The sequence below is a fragment of the Pantherophis guttatus genome, chromosome 2 (assembly GCF_059756535.1).
Source record: "Pantherophis guttatus breed Tessera chromosome 2, ASM5975653v1, whole genome shotgun sequence".
NCBI classification, from domain to species: Eukaryota; Metazoa; Chordata; class Lepidosauria; order Squamata; family Colubridae; genus Pantherophis; species Pantherophis guttatus.
This window is the reverse complement of record NC_142064.1, coordinates 163,926,825-163,943,075: the sequence shown is the minus strand read 5'-3', so window position 1 is coordinate 163,943,075 and position 16,251 is coordinate 163,926,825. Positions and strand designations below refer to the sequence as shown.

At 40.3% G+C, this 16,251-nt stretch overlaps 1 protein-coding gene across 1 annotated transcript in view; it reads right to left on the bottom strand.

Annotated features, from left to right (window-relative positions):
- The window catches only part of SPHK1 (sphingosine kinase 1), a 35,211-nt gene extending 27,628 nt beyond the window's left edge, over positions 1-7,583 (bottom strand). Inside the window, exon 1 of the mRNA XM_034408572.2 lies at positions 6,977-7,583. Within this exon, the coding sequence (XP_034264463.2) occupies positions 6,977-7,391 (415 nt within the window). The 5' untranslated portion in view covers positions 7,392-7,583. The remainder of the gene's footprint in view (positions 1-6,976) is intronic.
- Positions 7,584-16,251: the final 8,668 nt, after the last annotated feature.

Genomic DNA, 16,251 nt, shown 5'->3' with positions numbered 1-16,251 from the left:
GGTTTGGTTTATCTCTTCCCATTAGAATCATACAGCTCTGTTTTCATTCTTTCACATACATTATGAACAAATGAACAAAATGAACAAATGATAGGCACTTGTTGAGCAATTCTCTTCTCGGCTAAATATACTACATCAGAAAATGATACAGTGCACACTAGGATCCTGTCCCAAATATTAGCAGAGGAGGAATGGCACAGCTTAGTATTAAAAGTAGAAAGAATGCTGCGTAATTTGCATGTTTACTAGGGAATAGAATAGAGTGGTTCAAAATAATCTGATTCTTCAGAAAGATCCTATTTGTAGGACGTTTTCCAATGTCCTCTTCTTTGATTTAAGCCTTTCAGTTTTGTGCCTATGGAGGTGAGTGGTTGTCACTCTAGCTTTTGACACCAACATATCGATTTGATTTCCAAACAAGCATAAATGATAGAGGTTATTGACCTTACTTTTTCCTCAGCAACTCATATCTTCCTGAGAACCACCCAGACTTTTTGCAGATCTAATCAAGCCCAGAAAATTTGTAGAAACAAACAAACAAAAAATGCTAACCACTAATGCAGGGGTCTCCAAACTTGGCAACTTTAAGACTTGTGGACTTCAACTCCCAGAATTCCCCAGCCAACATGGGAACTAATGGAAAGAGAATAACACACCATATGCTGCCAGAGATAGTATGATCTCTACTAAGGATATCCTCTGGGAGAAGATCAAAATATCAAGAGTCCACAAACATGCGATCAAAGCCCTGTCCCCTACGTGTATCAGCACAGGATTGCCACCTTGAACTTTTATGACTGCCTTATAGCCCTCAGTCTCTTCTCTCTAGGTCACAAGGACATCAAGAAGCTTTCCAGGGGCAAGCCACTGCGAGGGCATGCATTGTGACAGACTAAAGGCTGTCTAAACACAACGCCCAATGAAGCAGAAGTCTCTTTTAGCAGTCCACAAACTGCTTTTACACAGCAGAATTCTGAGCAGAGAGTCAGTAACTGTTTCTCCCTGTTTCACCCCCTCTCTGTTTCCCTTCTGAAAATGTTCCCACCCTCCCAACGACCTCTTGCAGAGGGGAAAGCAGCAGGATTCCTTCTTCCTGGAAAACAATTAAAATGAAAAAAGATTGGTTTAACAAACAGTACTTTTCATTCTTCAATTAGCAATCTCAAATTGTTTCGCCGCCCCCCCTTCATCTGTGTTTCATGGCTAAAAAATTGCTGAGTCACCATACTGATGATGTTGACAGCAACCGCGAGGTTTTGAAATCTTTCTGGTTCTGGACCGTGTGCATTTATATTACACAGCAACTCCACGAATAACTGACATGCCTGCATGATTGGAAGCTGCGGGAGGAAGGAGTCTGAGTAAGGCATTCATCGTAAGTCCATATGTTAGCCTTGAACGAAGGAGCCATCCCTGAGCATCTATAAGACTCCAAGTTCATGCGCTTCCACAGGCAAAACCAAGCAGACCATCAGCTTGAAAGGAAAGTGGTTTCATGTGTTTCTACTTAATGAGAAGGAAGCCCTGCAAAAGTGATGATGATGCTCAGCATTTGTTTGCAACATAGCAAACAGAAAGATAATTGCAGAGAATATAGGAAGGCAAATGGTCCTACTTTTAAGGGTTGTGCATGCTTCAAAAATGATTTGGGAAAAATGCTCCATGCTTGTAAAAAAAAAGAAGAAGAAGAAAAAGAATGGTACTACCACTTTGAAAATCATATTAATTTCTAGGAGTGGATTCTTTCTTAAAGCAACAGTAGCACTTTGTAAAAGTCACTTTTGTTAATTCTGAGGAACATTTAAAAAAAAAAAAAAAGAATGGCACCAATCCTCTCTCCTGAACAAGTATCTGCTGAAAAACTAACCTCAGAAGACTGAGCTTGTCACTCAGTCAGAGAGCTCTCCAAGTATTTGAAAACTGCACTATTCTTAAAAAATAACACAAACTCAAAAGCTGCCCATAGAGCCATAATGGAATGGGATTTAGTGGCAATGAAGAAGCACATCACTACAGCCATTGTGAAACCCACCTGGTGGAGCTCTTCATTTTAACTTTCCGCCGCCTAACTTGGCCATTTTTGTATGATGTGTGTAGCACAATTCCCCAAGGAGATGTTTTGAAAAGAGCTAGCAAAAGGACTCGCAGAATGGCTGAAATAAAGAACTATTGTTATAACCTTCTGAGTAATAAATGTCTTGGGAAAGAATTTGATCTTTCACTGCTTTCAGGGGTGATTCAAACCACATACGAGCTTCCTTGTTATTATCCAAATAACTAGACAATGATGCACATAACAGCAACATTTCTGGGTTAACGGAAGAATGAAACTGTAATAATAGCTCTAAATAAAACTTGGAAAAGGATTTTGCTTCCCACTGCGTGTTCATCCATTTTTCTTATCCCATTGTTACTCCTGGTGAAACAGATTCTTGGAGTAAGATCAAATCAATAGAATCTATTTAATCCTTGCCAAAGATATATCTCCTAAATCTAAATAAATGAATATACAGCCCTGAATGCTTTTATTTATCCATCGCCAAGCTTTGGTTTTATGCGGACTACACCCCATGATATACATTGTATGGAAATGATTTATCTACCACAAAAGAGACTGTAGTTACAGCCTGGTCTGCAGAGTTACTGTAGTATAATACCTATTGACAGAAGCCTATATAAACTTTTTAAAGGCACCTGGAACTGCACAAGCTTCTCAAGTTTGTCTTGCCAGATAAGTTTGCATTTGAAAGTTACTGCAACCTACTGTCCAGGCAGAAATTAATGTTATTCTTTTTTCAACCACCAATCTCTTCCAGTCTACAATTACTAGGACTACCAAATCTGAGCTGCAAAACTCCAAATGACCATTGGATGGCTGTAAAGAGTTTGTTCCTGAATCTCTTCGCTGGCATCTAGTGAAACTTCAAAATTTTACAGGTCAGACATGCCAGCCCTAACAATTACAGCACAACTTTTTCTAAGCAAATTTTGCACACAACCTTTTATTGGCACCCCAGACCCAGCACTCCATTAAAGGTAAGTGATTCAATGTTACTTAAAAATAATTGCAACTACATTAAAATAATTGAAGTTGTGGGTGCTTTCTCCTAAGGGTTAACTGAACAATGCTGGACATGGTAGGATACCTCTTTTGGACAAATACCTTATATCTGCAAAGGTCCTTTTCTCTTTATACCTCAGATTCATTCATTTTCCTCCAGGCTTGGCAAATCTTACACTGAACTGATATAAAGCCTTGATGAACACAATAGACTGGGGTCAGTTTTCCTAATCAAACTTCATTCTCTGTTTCATGACCAGTTCTTTTAATAAACTACAGTATGCCAAAGATCTCCTGGTTATTATTTACTTTCCTATTTGCTTAAGAGGGTTCCATCTTAGAAGAACAACTCAGTTTATAAAAATCCAATAAAGAGAAAGGAACAAATGCCACTCAAACAGGAAACAATAAGAAAAGTCAAGGGCAATCTGAAAATTCACAACGCATCTACTTACTATTAGAAACATGTTGCTAGAGTGATGGACTTTGGCTGAGCCAGCACGACAGTTCTGAAATTTTTTAAAGGGCAAAGTAGTATAATTTTCTCCATTTAGGATTGCAGTCATATGTTCTTTCCAGAGAAATCCTGAACAAGTCCCACAGAACTGGCATGGATTACAAAATGATGTCGAGGGATGAGGGAAGATAGGCTCTTTCTGAAAGTAGAAAGGTGAGGTGTATTCCGCCCCCTAGCCCAAATTCCTAAGAGCAAAAATAATGGCATGTCTTCCATTCTAAACATGTTCTCTCTGAAAGTTTATTGTATGCATTTTGATCAAGTTAAATCTCAAGAAAGTCTGTAAGAAATTATAATTTATATGGAAAAATCACTGGCCATAGATATCCATTAGTAAAGGCAGGGAGGGTTGCTCGTCCCCTTTGCCTTTTGATGCGATCGCTATACTTCCTTAGAGTTCACCCTTTTTTATTGATGAGATGAAAACTAATCTTTCAAATCTTTCAACTAATGGGCTAGTCCAGGGGTCAGCAACCCACGGCTTTGGAGCCACATGTGGCTCTTTCATCCCTCTGCTGCGGCTCCCTGTTGCTGGTCGGCTCCACAATTAATAGGGCTTTTGGTTAGGACAGGTAGAGGAAAAAGGACTCCATGCTAGGAGGAGACTTTATGGTGGGGGAACCAGACTTCCGGTCAGCAGAGGAAAAAGGACACTGCGCTAGGAGGAAACACAATAGTGGGGGAACTGGACTTCCGGTCAGCTCCAGAATTGAAAATTGAATGGGGGCTTCCGGTTATGACCTTTGTGGCTCTTTGAGTGTTTAAGGTTGCCGACCCCTGGGCTAGTCTGTTAGAAAATAAAGCACATCTGGAACACCAACAAGTCCTGCACTCATGTATTTTCACTCTCGCAAGTGGAAGCTCCATTCTGAAGCTGTATAGCAGCCAAGGATATGATATGTTGCTTAATATCAGCTTTACCCTATAACTGCATATCTGTACCTGTATCATTCTTGTTTTCCTGCATCACATTCATTCATTAAGTGAAATGATGTTTAAGATGCTATCCTATACAGTTTAGTTAGATGTTAATCTAACTGAGTCAAGAGACCTTTCTTCAATTGAAACATAATTCTCCTAAATATATGTTCTCAGGAGTAGGGCAACAATCCCAAATTCATTTATTCATATTATCTATCAGAACACCTTTGACCCATTGGGACATAATTTCAGAGATATACAGTATCCACACCAGATTTCTCAATGCTTTCAACAATGGCAGAGCTTCTAATGTACTGCTTTCACTGGAAACATTCTTAAAAATTCATATTCAGACATTGTTGTCTTGAAAATAGCCTACGTTGAACTGTATAGCACAGTTAAATATCAGAAGTTGACCACAGGATTTTTAAAAACATTCTGTATTAATCTTATGTCATAACTGTTTTAGAAAATTTGCCTAATTTCAATTCCATGGGAGTCATTGGTTCCAGATTTTGGATGCATTCTGTAAATAAGCCCATTTGAGGGATCCTGATTAAAAAAATTATTGTCCTATAAGGCACCATTTTGCCCAGTTAAAGGTTTTAGGAACAAGAGTTTTAGTAGTATAGATAAAGCTGCCCATCACACACAAATAATTCTGGGTGGCTTACAAAGTTAAAACAAACACATCGACTATTACCCCACCCACCTCCAATGCCTAAACTGTTAATGTTATTGACCAACAATAGTGGTAGATCTCATCTACCCCTTGACTCAAATGCCTGGGGAAACAACCAGGACTTCAATGCCTTGCAAAAGGCTAACAGCATACTCATTGTAATTTGGAACTTACTTCAAGTATGCATATGTTAATATATCACATGATCAATGGGATTTACTTCTAACTCACAGAAGGCCAGGCTACACAGATCACTTCTTAAGTTTCAAAACTAGGAATTTTTTCAGAACATGTACATATGACCATAATGTGTATCTACATGCTACTGTAAGCATATTTATCCTGCATTCACATACAGAAATGTGCACATTAGGTCATTGGCACATTCATTAATTTGCATATTGACTATGAACTTCCATATTAGAAGACTCTTTCCAAATATAGATGCTTCCAAACAGATGGCTCTAATGACATCTTAAAGGACTTGGGGGGAGTTTTTAAAAAATGAATAAAATTTAGGAACACATGTGAAAACTGCAAATATAAAAAATATCTTTGCTCCAGCCTTAAATCCCATATGTATCAAGTAGTACACACACAAACTTTTCTCTGAAAGCATCCTTAATATTTTATAATATGCAAAATGTGCCAAATTACTTATGAAAGTTAATTTAAAAAGAGGTTTGTTTTCGACATCCTTGGCTAAGGTAATACCAGACTGTTGGACCTACCTCTCTTGTTCCCCCACCCCACCCCCCATGAATTGGATAAATGTCTATGGAGATTCTCAGTCATCCAGGTCAGGGATGCTCAACCATCTTGTCCCAAAGATGCTTTTTCAAAAGGCAACTGGATTTTTTTGTTTTTGTTTTTTTCTTGAAAAACCCTGAAGATGCTTCTTGGATGAGAAGCAAAGCATGTTCAAGAGAAACAACAGGTCCAGTTGCCTTTTGAAAAAGCACCTTTGGATATGAATGGGACAGTTTTCAAAGTCAATTAACAGTTTTCCAATTTTTAGCAATTTTATATACTTTTTTTAAAAAAATCTAGACAGTGCTTTATACATTTTGAGAAGAATTAAGGTCCTGTCCTGTCCTGCCCTGTCCCGTCCCTTTTACCCAGGGTGAGCCAAGATATTTACCCCAAGTCCTGTGATAGGGTTGCAGTTTTAGGCACTCGAGGGAACAAAGCCAACCGAATCCAATCGGATAAAAATATTCAGGTGGCATTCTCGCAACTCTTGTAATCAAAACTTAGAAGAGCCTTGGTAGTTCAGTGGTCTAAGGCACCCTGTTATTAAGCTGGTTATTAAGACCAGCTGCCTGCAATTACTGCAGGTTCGAATCTCGTCAAGGCTCAAGGTTGACTCAGCCTTCCATCCTTTCTAAGGTAGGTAAATTGAGGACCCAGTTGTGGGGGCAATAAGCTGACTTTGTATAAATATACAAAAGGATGAAGGCTATTGCTGAGCACATTGTAAGCCGCCCTGAGTCTCCGCAGAAGGGCGGCATATAAATCAAATTAAAAAAAAAAAACTTGTTCAACTATAAATGACTATCTACCCCCTCTCACTGGCTTCGCACAGCACACCAAAGTTGCTTTACACATCAGGTTGGCCGGACTTCTCCCAGCCTCCGACGGCACAAGCCAGCAAAAGCCGGTGCCTTTGGGATTCGCCTGTTAACGCGAACCCAACCGCCTCAGATAAAAGAGCGCGTTATCGACCGGCGCAAGGCAAAGCGAGTTTGGAGAAGCTCCGTCTAACATCTCTTCTGTTTTTGCCCGATTCGCTCACCTTCCAGATGGGGGGCCGAGAGCTCTCGGATCGTCCTCACCCAGGTCTCGGCAACGTGCCGGTTCTCTTCGGCGTCCTGCGAAGCCAAGACGCAAAAGGTCTTCGCCACCTTCTGCCGAGATTCCCCGCGGTACCACCAGCCCCTCTTGAAAGGGTAGCAAACGACGCTGAAGTAGGCGGCCGCCGGCTGCTGCGAAGCGCTCCTGCCCTGGAAAGCGTAGCAGCCCACGCAAGTGGAGAGGCTGAGCGCGCTGCCCGCGTTGCTGCTCCGGCCAGCCGAGTCCAGCCGGCGCACCAGCAGCTCCGCGCCGCTCGTGAGACTCAGGGCACAGTTCACCTTCAGGGAAGGGACGAGGCGAAAGACGCCCGAGAGCAAAACTTCCTCGGAAGCGCCTTGGCCCGAGCCTCCTTCCATCGCCTCAGCCGCAAGGAGCGGAGCGGGCGACGCGGCGCGAAGCGAGGGCTGAGCCCAATGAGGCGAGCGAAGCAACGCTGCTCCGGGACTTTCTTCTCAATGAGCGGCGGAGGGCTGGCTTTTGAGATTGGCGCTTTGCTCTCTGGGGCCATCGGCAGGCCGCTCCCGGGAATGGCGGGAAGCGGGATTCATTCATGACGAACTCCCAGCGCTTCAGAAGCCGGTGGCGTTTTTGTTTTAGCTCTGCTCTTGTGCGCAGGAAAGATTTCGTTTTAAAAGTTACCTTGCTGGGCCCGTGAACTAAAAACCCGACCGGTCCCCAACTGTTTGTTCAGAAGAGTCGAATAAGTTCCACGAGGAATTAGGGCAGGTGTTTCTAGTTGACCTTGACTGATCTTGTAAAGCTAAGTAGGGTTGGATTTGGTTTGTCCCTGACTTCCCAGGTCCATAGGCACGAAAGTAAAGTAAAAACATCCCAGAAGAAAGCTGCTTAAACCTACAGTAGTCCTCAGCTTACCACCACAATTCAGCCCAACATTTATGTTGTTAAGTGAAACAGTCGTTAAGTGAGTTTTGCCCTATTCTACAACTTTTCTTGCCACAGTTGTTAAGTAAATCACTGCAATTGTTACATTAGTATAGTACAGTTGTGAAGTCAATCTGGTTTCCCCGTTGACTTTGCTTGCCAGATGTTTGCAAGATGTGGTCACATGACCCTGTCATAAATATGAGTCAATTGGCAAACGTTTGAATTTTGATCACGTGATCATGGGGATGCTGCAACGGTCATAAGAATGAAAATGGTCATAAATCACTTTTTTATAACTTCGAACGGTTACTAAACAAACTGTTGTAAGTCGAGAATTACCTGTATTTGGTGCTGTTGCCATACGAACAACATAGGCATGCCTGTGAAGACTTTATTTTTCCCTTTCCTGGGTATTTGACATGTACTAAACAAAAATGTCTTTAAACTGCAGGGCTTCAAGGCCCAAAAATTTTCATTTCTTTGCTGCTCAGCAGGCAAGTAGGCTGATAGCACTGGTGCCATTAGTATAGACATCTGTTTCCAACTCTAATGACCACAAAAGGCTGAAATCTCTGCAGAAGACACACAGACATTTTGTAATATTTTAAAGAACATCCTGCCATACACAAAATAGACTTTGCCCCAGTTTTCTTTGAAAAGGAAGAGGTCTAAGAGATCATGTTATTAGTCTAGATTTTATATAAGGATTTTTGTGGAATTAGAAATGGCACCAGTGATGTAATTATTGTGAAGACAAGGAAGATAGATGCTGGGACTTGCAGGCAAAAGGGACCACTAACTCTCACTTGCTACACAGTCCTTGCCCCACAAGTTCATCCAACCTCACATCATAAAGTTGAAATCGCATTAGGAATGATCCTTGCCACCCCACCCCACCCCATTGAAACCTAACAGATGTCAGTGATTCTGCCTGGGCCATGAACAATTGTACATTGAACATTGTACAGAACCACTGATATTTGCATAGCAACTCTTTCCGGAAGAAAAACTAAGTATATTACCATATTCCAAAAGAAAAAGAGAACCTTAATAAACTGGCTTGAAACATCTTAAAAGTGAAGATATTTCTTATGGCATATCTTGCTTGGTTCCATTTTTTAAAAAGAAAGAAAGATGAAAACCTAGTCATGGGGGGGAGGATATTCAGATCTATCCAAACTCCTCTATAAAATATTGTGCTATAGCATATGTTAAGCATGATAATACTACTAGATGTCTCCTTGTTTCTATGGTAAGTGAATAGCTATTACCACCCATTACTCATTAAACAGCTAATAAACTCACAAAGTTTGCTGGAAAAAAAAACCCAAGGTTGTAAGACCTAAACACAGAAAAGATATATGCTTGGTAAAATTTTAGCCGCTGAACCTCTGCCTGGGAAGCTCTCTAACAAAGAAGTAATAAGAGCAGGTTGCTAGAAATAGCAGCAGTCCAAACCAAATAATGCACGAAAATGTGGAATTGTCAGCAATTTATTTCCATCCGTTGATTCCAGAAGTGTTGATGTCTTCAAATAATTATTTACCCTTCCATTTTCATAACTCTCTATGCACAGTAACGTTATTTTGCTTTGATCCACTGATTCTAAAGTAATTGATTGCCCAGCAGCAATTTCACAGCAAGTCTGGATAAAGCCTGATTGAGAGCTTATACTGTATATGATTCCAATAGAAGAGAATATATGTAACTCAGGGTTGAACCATGACTCTCTGAGCTTGAATGTTTGATTGTAAATGTTTCATTATCCAACTAGGCTAGTCAGTATGGCCTTTGCTGCCTTTTTACATACAGTAGTTTACCCTTTTAGTGTTGATGGGAGATAGATTTTCTTTTTAGAAGTTCCTTGATTAAGGTATTGCTTTTTGCTTGTGTGTCTGATCTTAATCCTTGCTTATCTGAATGTAGGCTGCTGGATTTGTTCTGGCCTTTTTGTTTCTTTCTTAGGGTTTTTTTATTGTCTCTTTTGCATGGTGTGTAAATGTGCTTTATCTCTATATGTCCATTGATGGCTAATTTGTCTGAATGTCAAGTTTCTAGGAATTTCCTAGTGTTTTTGGATTTAGCTTGGTTTAGGGTGTTCACAGTTTCTCTCTTGAAATGGTGGTTGAATCTGTCCATGTGTTATGAGATTAAGGAATTTTCATCATGCCTTTTGACTGCTACTTGGTGTTCATGGATGCACTCTAGTAATATTCTGTCTGTTTGTCCTACATAATGGCTGTTAAAGTCATTACAATATATGCTGTAGATCAGGCCTGTCAAACTGGTGGCCCATGGACTAGATGTGTCACACGCAGGCCATGCCCACCCCAGCTCCGCAAAGGCAAAAAACATTGCGATACATCATGGTACATCACGTGATGTGATCGAATTTGTCACCTGTGATGTAGGTGACTCCTATTTTTAATTCTTGGGCCAGTAGTTATTTCAGTTTACTTTACATGATATGTAAACTTTTAGTGTAAAACATTTAATTACTTTTATGCTCCAGTGATGCCGTGTGATTGTAATAATCAGTTGATTGTTTTTGACCTGTTGTTTTCTTCTTTCCTTGTGAATGTTATTCCTTTGAAGATGTCAGTTATTTCGTGTGTCTTCTCTTCCCCTTTTTTATGATGAAGATATCATTTGCAAACTAGATTTATACTTTTGGTTGTATGTGTGGGAGTATTATAAACACTGCACTCCCACACATACAACCAAAAGTATGGATCCAGTATATTAACAACACCTTTGTCATAATAAAAAACAAAAAGAACACATTACTCTTCCTGGATGTCGTCATCTGCAGAGGAAATAATGACAAATTAGAAATGCAAGTCTAACGAAAAATATCCCACACTAACCAAGGATTCTATTACCAAAATAATAACCCAGCAATGTAAGAACATTATTCAGACAAACAAAAAAAAACAGAGCACTATAAAAAGGAAACAGGGCACCTATACAACATCTTCCAAAAAAATAGATTTTTTTTAAATTAAAAAGTGCCTAACCACTTAATCCACTTCAACAGAATCTACCAGGCTATGTAAAGGATAACAATACCATACATCAAAAACATTTTAGAAACAACCAACATATTATTACAACTATACAGCATCACTGTAGTGCACAAACCAATTAAAACCATCTTAAGTCCAAAGACCCAGTAGCCCAAGAAGAAGAAAAAAAGAGTCATCTACAACATACAATGTAATGACTTTAACAGCCACTACGTAGGACAGATAGGCAAAAGAAAAGCAGAGCACATCCATGAACACCAACCAGCAATCAGAAGACTATTATGAAAACTCAATCTCACAATGCATGGACAGACTTAATCATAGTTTCAACTGAGAAACTGGGAACATCCTAGGGCAAGCTAAATCCAAAAACACAATCAACACCCAGTTGATTAAGGATGTGATGTTACTTTCAACTGCTTTCTGATAAAGTTCAAAGGTGGGTAGATGGAATCAGCAATGCTCCTTGATTCAGCTGGTTATTTTGAAATGCATTTGAGGAGAGGATAAAGCTTGAGTTCTCCTGAGCCTTAAATCTAGGTCTGCATTCTCTTTTTAAAAAAATCCCTGCATGTTTTTGCTTTTCTTATTCAAACAATTGACTTTATGCTATTTATATACCCTGAACACATTCCTCCTCCTCCTCTTTTAAAAAAGTCATTGCATTTTTAACACAAAAAACTCTAATTGCCTTTATCCTTTTTTAAAAGCAAGTGTTGCCTGTTTTATTTGGGTTTTTTTCTGATTATATTTTTAAACCAGTGGACTCATGTTCTCCTTTCTTGCATAGCAGGAACTATATACAGCCACAAACTCTCAGTGCATAATCCCAAAGTTGTATCATTACCCATGCTGATGGCTGGGAGATGAAGAAGATGTGTCTCTTTATTTTGCAAACAAGAAGGTTTTTTTAAAAAAAAAATTGAGTATTGAGTAAAGCCAAATAAGTCTGTGGCAAAAGATTATAAACCTCTTTATCTATTTATATGTCAAGTAAAGATCAACAGATTATAAAAGGTGTCAATTCTTTAGGCCTAGGATTAGGATTAGATTTGGGCTCTTAAATTATCTTTGAAGTATGTTGACTGTGAGAAGTGAAGCAGAGGCCAGCTGAGAATTGCCATTTAGGAACTTCCTGCCAATAGAGGCTTTTTTATATCTTTTCATTGTGTGTTCAAATCCTGAGAGCAAAAAAGCAGCCCACTGGAAGGTTTTAGCCCCACACAGGACAGAGTTCCTCCAGTGGCCAACTCTTTGAGAGCAAAAGGACTACCTGCTGGAGGGTTTCAGCTTCAAGCAAGGTCAGGTCTCTCTAGCTGGCATCTCTTTCACCCCATTTAACAACCTAGGAGACTGCTGGGATTGCGGTTTTTGAACAAAGCAGTCATGTGATGTCTCATTTCACTCAAGGACAGAGATTCTGGTCCCAATAGTGGCTGTATGTCAAGGACTACCTGTAATGTCCAACTCAGAACTACTGCAGATCCCCAACAAAAAGTCCCTTCATACAAAATGAAATAAAAAATAATGCTTACCCATCTACCCTGTACACTCATGGGTTTAATTCATATTGTGTTACAGTAATTGTCTGATCCATTTAAAAAATGAAGTATCTAATCTGAGTGGGTGTTTTTCAATTGCAAAATTGCCTTTTGTTCTACTGGTATATTCCACACTTTTTCAAATCCTTTTGTAAGCTGGGAGATGAAAGCAAATAATAGCAAGTTGGCTATTCTGCAACCAAGGCTTTTTCCAACATGGTTGCATTCTACTCTGGGCGGACACCTGGAACACACTAAAGCCCAGAGGCAAGAGGTAGAATGAAGCAAGTGTTATCACCAGTGAACAAACAAACCACCCACAAGCTCTGGAGAACTGCAATATTGCACAAGAAAATAATAGCTTTGCTCTCATTAACAGTTGTACTGGCACAGAATTGGGGGGGGGGGACAAACTGTCAAATTTAAATGTGTTTTAACTATCTGGATTAATTTTACTTAATACAAGATAACCCATGACCAGGGGTGAAATCTAACATTTTTCCCTACCGGTTCTGTGGGCATGGCTTGGTGGGTGTCCTGTGACTGAGTGGGCTTGGTCAACTCAAAAGTCACTCACAGCCACGCCCACTCAGTCACAAGACCCCCTCCCACCAAGCCACGCCCACAGAACCCGATAGGAAAACTTTTTAAATTTCTATTCTGCCGGCGTGTCCTTACCTTTCTCCCACAGCTCCGCCCACCCACTCCATTCCCCGACTCCTACTGCCCACCTTTCTCCCGCGGCCTGCTGTCAGGGAAGGCAAGCACCCGAAAGGTACCGGAATCGCTCACTCTCCTTCTTGAATGAGCTGCTCTGGTCCACGTGCCGACTGCGCAAGTGCACACCATTTATTTAATTCACTCAGCGGCAGCTTGCGCAACCGGCGTTTGGACCAGAGCGGTTCATTCAAGGAGAGTGAGCAACTCCGGTACCTTTCAGGCACTTGCCTTCCCTGACAGTCAGCTGCGGAAGAAAGGTGAGCAGTAGGAGTCGGGGAATGGTGCATTCCCTGACTCCGGGGAATGGGGCAGGTGGGCGGAGCTTCCAGCTTCCATTGCTACCGGTTCTCCGAACCACCAGCCATCATCGCTACCTACTCGCCCAAGCCAGTCCGAACCGGGAGCATTTCATCCCTGCCCATGACCCATATGGTTATCATTTTAGTGATACCAGATTCATTACCAGTCCCTGGCAAAGTTCTTAAAAATTCAGGGATATATTCAAAGATGCATCTCCGTATACAAAAAAAATATATAAACAAACATCAGCAGTTGACCAAGGAAACATTTTATGTCGTTTTGTCTTATAAAATGAAATTACCAAATACCAGATTCTTTATCAGATTCTTCAATGTTTTCAAAATGGCAGAGCTTCTAATGTACTAGAAAAGTTTTTAAAAATTCAGGGAGATATTCATAGATGTGTCTGCCTTGACAGTAGCCCATACTTAATTGTATAGCACAGTCAAACATCAGGAGTTGACCACAGGTAAAGCTAACAGACAAAAAAAAGTTTTAGTTTAGTATATAAATACTATCCATATATTAATCTTCAAAAATTATATTGAAATTATCACTTCTGAGGTGACTTTGGGAGAGATGCTGTATCTAAGAATTCGGGGACCGCAGACTGTTCATTTTCAACACTCGGCGGTTTGAATTTTACGATTAACAAAAGTATTGATAACTATGCATGCTTCTTATGGAGGCCAATGCAGTATGCATATCTGAAACTAGAAGGGGCTAAGTTCTTTATATGGAAAGGTTCTTCAATCATTTTTCTCAGCCAGAAATGTTGAACTATATGGTCTTGTCTTCCCCAAATAGCAGATCAACAAGCTGAGAAATAATTAGCTTTTCATTCTCAATAAAAGTGCTCAGCAGTAGTAGCAGTGGTGGGTTTCTACTGGTTCGCCCTGGTTCAGGTGAATCGGTAGTGGCGGCGGTGAGAGGCTCCGCCCACATGCCCGGACGTCATCATGGTTCTGCACATGTGCAAAAGCGCTGCATGTGAGCGACCAATTCTGAACTGGTAGCGAAGGTAAGTGGAACCCACTACTGAGTAGTAGCTGTAGTTTACCTTAACGGTGATTGAGAAAGCTAAGCAGGGAGGGATCTAGGTGATATTGGAATGGGAATTTAACAGGAAATCCCAAAAGCGTGTTGGGAGGTTTAAAAAAAGGTTAAAAGGTAGAAGGTTAAAAGATAAGAGTAATAATAATTAACCAAGAAGAGACTTTTGTGACGCTTGTAAGTGACAAGTTTAAAACTTTTGATTTTATAATCTGAAAATTTCCCCAGTCATATATCAGAAGTCATAAGTAAGGAGTAAGTCATATGCATGGACTATTTCCCTCTTCTTGAGGTCATGCAATATTCTGTTTAATTTCTCCTGCTACTTGCTTTAGGCAAAATGTTACAGCAGCTCATGCCCTTTAAAGGGCTCCAAGGTACTTGGCATAGGGTTTCCTTTAAAGCTGAGTTAATCCAAAATGCAGTGGTCATCTCATTCCTATAATTGGGAACATATTACACATATAGTGTGGGCCCTGCATTGGCCACCAATTAACTTCTAGGTGCAATTGAAGTGCTGGTTTTGATGCACTGCTACTGAATTAGCCTAATCTATCTAGAACAAATGATGGATTCCCATCATTGGAAAATAGAAGCTGAAATCAGGAAGGACCACTTTTCAATACCAATTCACTGTCCTATGGATGCCATCATTGACTCTAATCAGGAAGATGTTAAAGATGGAGCTATTCCAGAGTGTATCCCCGTTTGGGGGCATCTTTTTGTTTATTTTTATTTTGAGTCACAGTTATAAAGTTTTATTTTATGATTTTAAGTTTATTGTAGATGTTCTCAAATTGTTGTTTATGTAAATCGCCATTTCCTCCCGATCAGCTGGGACTCAGGAGGCAGAAAATAGATGGGGGCGGGGCCAGACAGGTGGTATTTACCGGTTCTCCAAACTACTCAAAATTTCCACTACCGGTTCTCCAGAACTGGTCAGAACCTGCTGAAACCCACCTCTGCCCTGGGGGCCACTGATCACCAAGGATTGGCAGACACAATGGATTTCCAGATCAGCAGCAGGACAGGAGGCAACTCTAACAATTCAATTTGGCAGCCTGCAAGTGGATTTGGGCAAAGAGTATTCTCAACCTATTTCTCCAGTTCTTGTGGGCATTGAGGTTAAGGTGCTATGGCACCAGCATACCCTTGCACTAGTTCTTTTAAAGTGAGCAATCAGAGAACACAATTGTTTTTTTTTAAATCTGCCAGGTGAACCCAAAGTTATGACAGGAGTGGGAACAGGACACAAGCTAGCTGCTGGTTTTTGAGCTCTCCTATTGGTTATGAGCAGTTTCAAAATCTTGTAAGAAAAACAGCAGCGAGGAAAATCAGTGCCTTTTGAACCAGTTTGGAATTGGCATATGTGTGTATGAAATAAGTACCTGCATGCTGTAAGAGACCTAAAGACAGCAATCTGACTGGAGATTTTAATTCTAAAAACTAGAATAGGAAATCTTTCGGCTTCCCAGGATATTCTGCTTTTGAGCACTGATTTAAAGTTGGGTTCACTTGTACCTCCTGTGACTTTCACCAGGGTAGCTTTTTTTTTTTTTTAATGATGCTGCATATATACATCTAATAATCCAATTGCAAAAGTATCCAAATTACTATTTAGGAACTATGTACTTAGTTTGATTAGAATAATTATATTGCATATATGGGTACTTTCAACATTTAATTGTCTT